This window comes from Pongo abelii, chromosome 18 (assembly GCF_028885655.2).
Source record: "Pongo abelii isolate AG06213 chromosome 18, NHGRI_mPonAbe1-v2.0_pri, whole genome shotgun sequence".
In the NCBI taxonomy this organism is placed as follows: domain Eukaryota; kingdom Metazoa; phylum Chordata; class Mammalia; order Primates; family Hominidae; genus Pongo; species Pongo abelii.
The window spans coordinates 10215483-10219123 of NC_072003.2; the positions used below are offsets into that span (position 1 = coordinate 10215483).

Consider the following 3641-nt stretch of genomic DNA (forward strand, 5'->3'; position numbering starts at 1 on the left):
GTTTTGTATTTTCAGTAGAGACAGGGTTTCACCATGTTGGCCAGGCTGGTCTCGAACTCCTGAGCTCAAGTGATCTGCCTGCCTCGGCCTCCCAAAGTGCTGGGATTACAGGTGTGAGCCACTGCGCCCAGCCACACTCCTAAGAGGACATGAACGTGCTACAATTAGATCTTCACATCCATCTGGTTAGCTCCCTCAGGATAAATTCCTCCAAATAGAATGGCTGGGCTCTAACAGGACTATATTTCAGACCCTTGATCAGTTTCCCCACCGAGCCATCAGAAATCTCCCACCCACCCACCGTGTGGGGCCGTGGAAACGTGGAGCAGGGCCATCTCCAAAGGCTGTTCAAGCCGCACCCGCGAGAAGCCCCTGCCCTCCTCCTGCAGGAAGTGAGGACGAGGCCACAGCAAAGGTACACATCACAATGGCTGTTCCGCTGGAGCCAGGCCCAGCAAGAGGTGGCCGGGTGTGGCCCCAGCTCCTCACACCTCCTGGCAACCGGGCCTCCTCATGAGAATTCCTGGAAATAAGCACATGAGCACTCAGAGCTCAGAACGTGGTGCTGCCCAGGCACTGTTGCTGGGACAGAGGTCCTCCAGAGCACCAGGATGGAATCATCCCCCGGGTGAGGGCTCCCCTCATTCAGGCGCCAGGGCTGGCAGGGACCGGGAAGAAGTCTACTCTGGAGCCCGCAGGAAGCAGAGAGGAGACGAGGGTCCCTGTGCTGAGCTGGGGGCTGCCCTCAGTCCTCACCACCCTTCCCCGAAATCCTACTGTCCCCACCAGTCAGGGGGCCACGGAACCCAATAGAGACCATTGGGCAGTGGGGCCTTCAACGTGCTGTACTCTTTCTTAAAGTGTTGCAAGGAAGTCGCCAAATGAGACTAATGACTCCCCCACATCAGGTATGACGCTCCTGCCCATGGCCAGAGACAACCCAGGCTGAGCGTGCAGGCAGCAGGAGGCAGAGGCCGTCCCGGCCCTGGGGCTGCCTGGCCGTGTTGGTGTGGAATTGGGAAAGTTACCGAATCTTTCGGAATGTGTTTTCCAAGTGATTCTCCTGCCTCAGCCTCCCGAGTAGCTGGGATTACAGGCGTGTGCCACTGTGCCTGGCTAATTTTTGTATTTGTAGTTGAGATGGGGTTTCACCATGTTGGCCAGACTGGTCTCGAACTCCTGATCTCAGGTGCTCTGCCTGCCTTGGCCTCCCAAAGTGTTGGGATTACAGGTGTGAGCCACTGCATCCGGGCCTAAGTTTTGAGCTAAGTCCCTGGCATATAGTGAGCCCACCGATCTGAGGGTGGTTTTCTTCCTCTCTCCTAAAGATCCTCATCCTGCTGGCCCCCCTCCTCCCTATGATCCTCCTCCCCGGATGTACTCTGAAGGCCCCCAAGTTCTTCACGTAGGTGAGTGCCCCTGCCCGCCTTCCTTCCTCGCTTTCTGTCTCATGCTCGGAGCTGCCCAGAATATTCTCTTTCCAGACCTCTGGCCAAGACTCTGCCCAAACAGCACGTCCTCTGGAAAGTTCTCCTCCCCTAACCCCGCAACTGTGGGACCCCGCAGCTGGCCAGCTGCCTCTGCTCCCATGCTGGCTGTGTTGCCAATGGCCACCAAAGCATCTCTCTCCAGAGGGAAATCACTGGTGGATGGGGCCTGTATACAGTAGGCACTCAGGAAATTTTTATGGAGTGGACTCCCGTTCTCTACTCTGCAAACACACCACCCCTCAGGCCACACAGGAAGGGAAGGCAGAGGCCCCCCAGGTGGGGCCTGGGTTTTGGGACTTTAAACAAATTTTTCAAGGAATTCTCAGGCAGTCTCCAGATTCAGAACTGCTGGGTTGGATAGATTCCTGGAGGGCACAGTGAAGATGACGTCACCATTGAAAAGCACCCTTTAGGTCGGGTGCGGTGGCTCAGGCCTGTAATCCCAGAACTTTGGGAGGCCAAGGCTGGTGGATCGCATGAGGTCAGGAGTTCAAGACCAGCCTGGCCAACATGGCAAAACCCCGTCTCTACTAAAGATACAAAAATAAGCCGGGTGTGATGGCACATGTCTATAGTCCCAGCTACTCAGGTGGCTGAGGCAGGAGAATCGCTTGAACCCGGGAGGCGGAGGTTGCAGTGAGCCGAGATCGCACCACTGCACTCCAGCCTGGACGACAGAGTGAGACTCCATCTCAAAAATAAAAAGAAAAAAGAAAAAGCACCCTTAGAGCCCAGTGGAAACCCCACTTCCAGCTATGAACGCTTCTTTCCTTAGTTTCCTCCAAACCGGGGTGGGGGAGCCACACCACACCCCCACATATCAGGTCCCCAGTCTCCAGATCCCAGCATCTCCCCATCTCAGGTGAGCACCGACAGCCCATGGGCAGTGAAAAGCCACAGGGGGGCCTGGCCGGGGGGGTCCCACCTGTTTCCCGCTTCCCACTCCCAGGAGCTGTATGCCAGCATGCCTGTGGTGGGGATATCCATGCCGGTGCAGGCCGTGTGTCCCTACTGTGGAAACCACATCATCACGGTGACCTCCTTTGTCCCGGGTGCCCTCACCTGGCTGCTGTGTACCACCCTCTTAGTGTTCGGCCGAGTGGCCGCCCCTCCGCCGCTGCAGAGGCCTGAGCATTCGTAGGGGTGGGTCCGGGTGGGTCCCTGCAGGGTAGGGGGAGCTTTCAGGGAAAATAGCAGGACTAAGCATAGGGGAGGCCAGCTGGGTGGGGCCATTACTTCCCTGAGAGGAGGTGGCAGCCCTCTGACCCAGGGACCTCCCATGAGAACAGCAGGGAGTGGAGTGGTGAGTGATGCCTGCAAAGCAGCCAGCTCAGGGCACCCACGGCAGCTGCTGCTGTCAGCAGCAGCCGAGAACACGCAGGTTCAGGATGGCTCTTACCTCTCAGCTGTGGAGTTTTGAAACACGCAGAGGGACCAGGCGCGGTGACTCATGCCTGTAATCCCAGCACTTTGGGAGGCCGAGGTGGGTGGGTCACTTGAGGTCAGGAGTTATAGACCAGCCTGACCAACGTGCTGAAACCCTGTCTCTATCTCTACTAAAAATACAAAAATTAGCCAAGCGTGGTGGCACGTGCCTGTAATCCCAGCTACTCAGGAGGCTGAGGCAGGAGAATCGCTTGAACCCGGGAGGCAGAGGTTGCAGTGAGCCAAGATCGCACCACTGCACTCCAGCCTGGGCTACGAAGTGAGACTCTTTCTCAAACATACACACACACATACACGCCCGGGGCCCCTCCCAGACCCCGCCTGGGCCCCAGGTGCATCCAGCGTGCAGTGAGAGGTGGCCCCGCTAACGCCCAGCCTCCGCTCCGGGGCTGCAGGTGCGTCCTGGGCTGCTGCTTCCTCCCATTCTGCATAAGGAGCCTAAATGGACGTGAAGCACTCGTGTCCCATGTGCCAGCGCGAGCTCTTCTACTACCACCGCCTGTGAGCCCCCAAGAAATAAATGCCAGGGGTGCCACCTGGGCACACCCATGTCTATGTCCTTGCCTTCTGCTCTTCTGTCAGCCCAGGAGATTGGGCGGCCACCGGTGCTCCGGGAGCCCGTGTTGAGTGTGTGGGGGCCGCGCCGTCCTGTCCACCTCCACCCTCTTTTGACTCCTTAGAGCCACAGTCCATAGTTCAGCCCCA

General features: G+C 57.9%; 1 protein-coding gene across 1 annotated transcript; it reads left to right on the plus strand.

Annotated features, from left to right (window-relative positions):
* The first annotated feature begins 356 nt into the window (after window positions 1–356).
* Window positions 357–3441, plus strand: LITAFD (LITAF domain containing). Its single transcript, XM_054533448.2, is given in 5 exon segments — window positions 357–628; window positions 1329–1409; window positions 1485–2589; window positions 3312–3377; window positions 3379–3441. Coding segments are annotated over 3 exon segments (264 nt in total). The 5' UTR covers window positions 357–628; window positions 1329–1409; window positions 1485–2454.
* The last annotated feature ends 200 nt before the right edge of the window (window positions 3442–3641 follow it).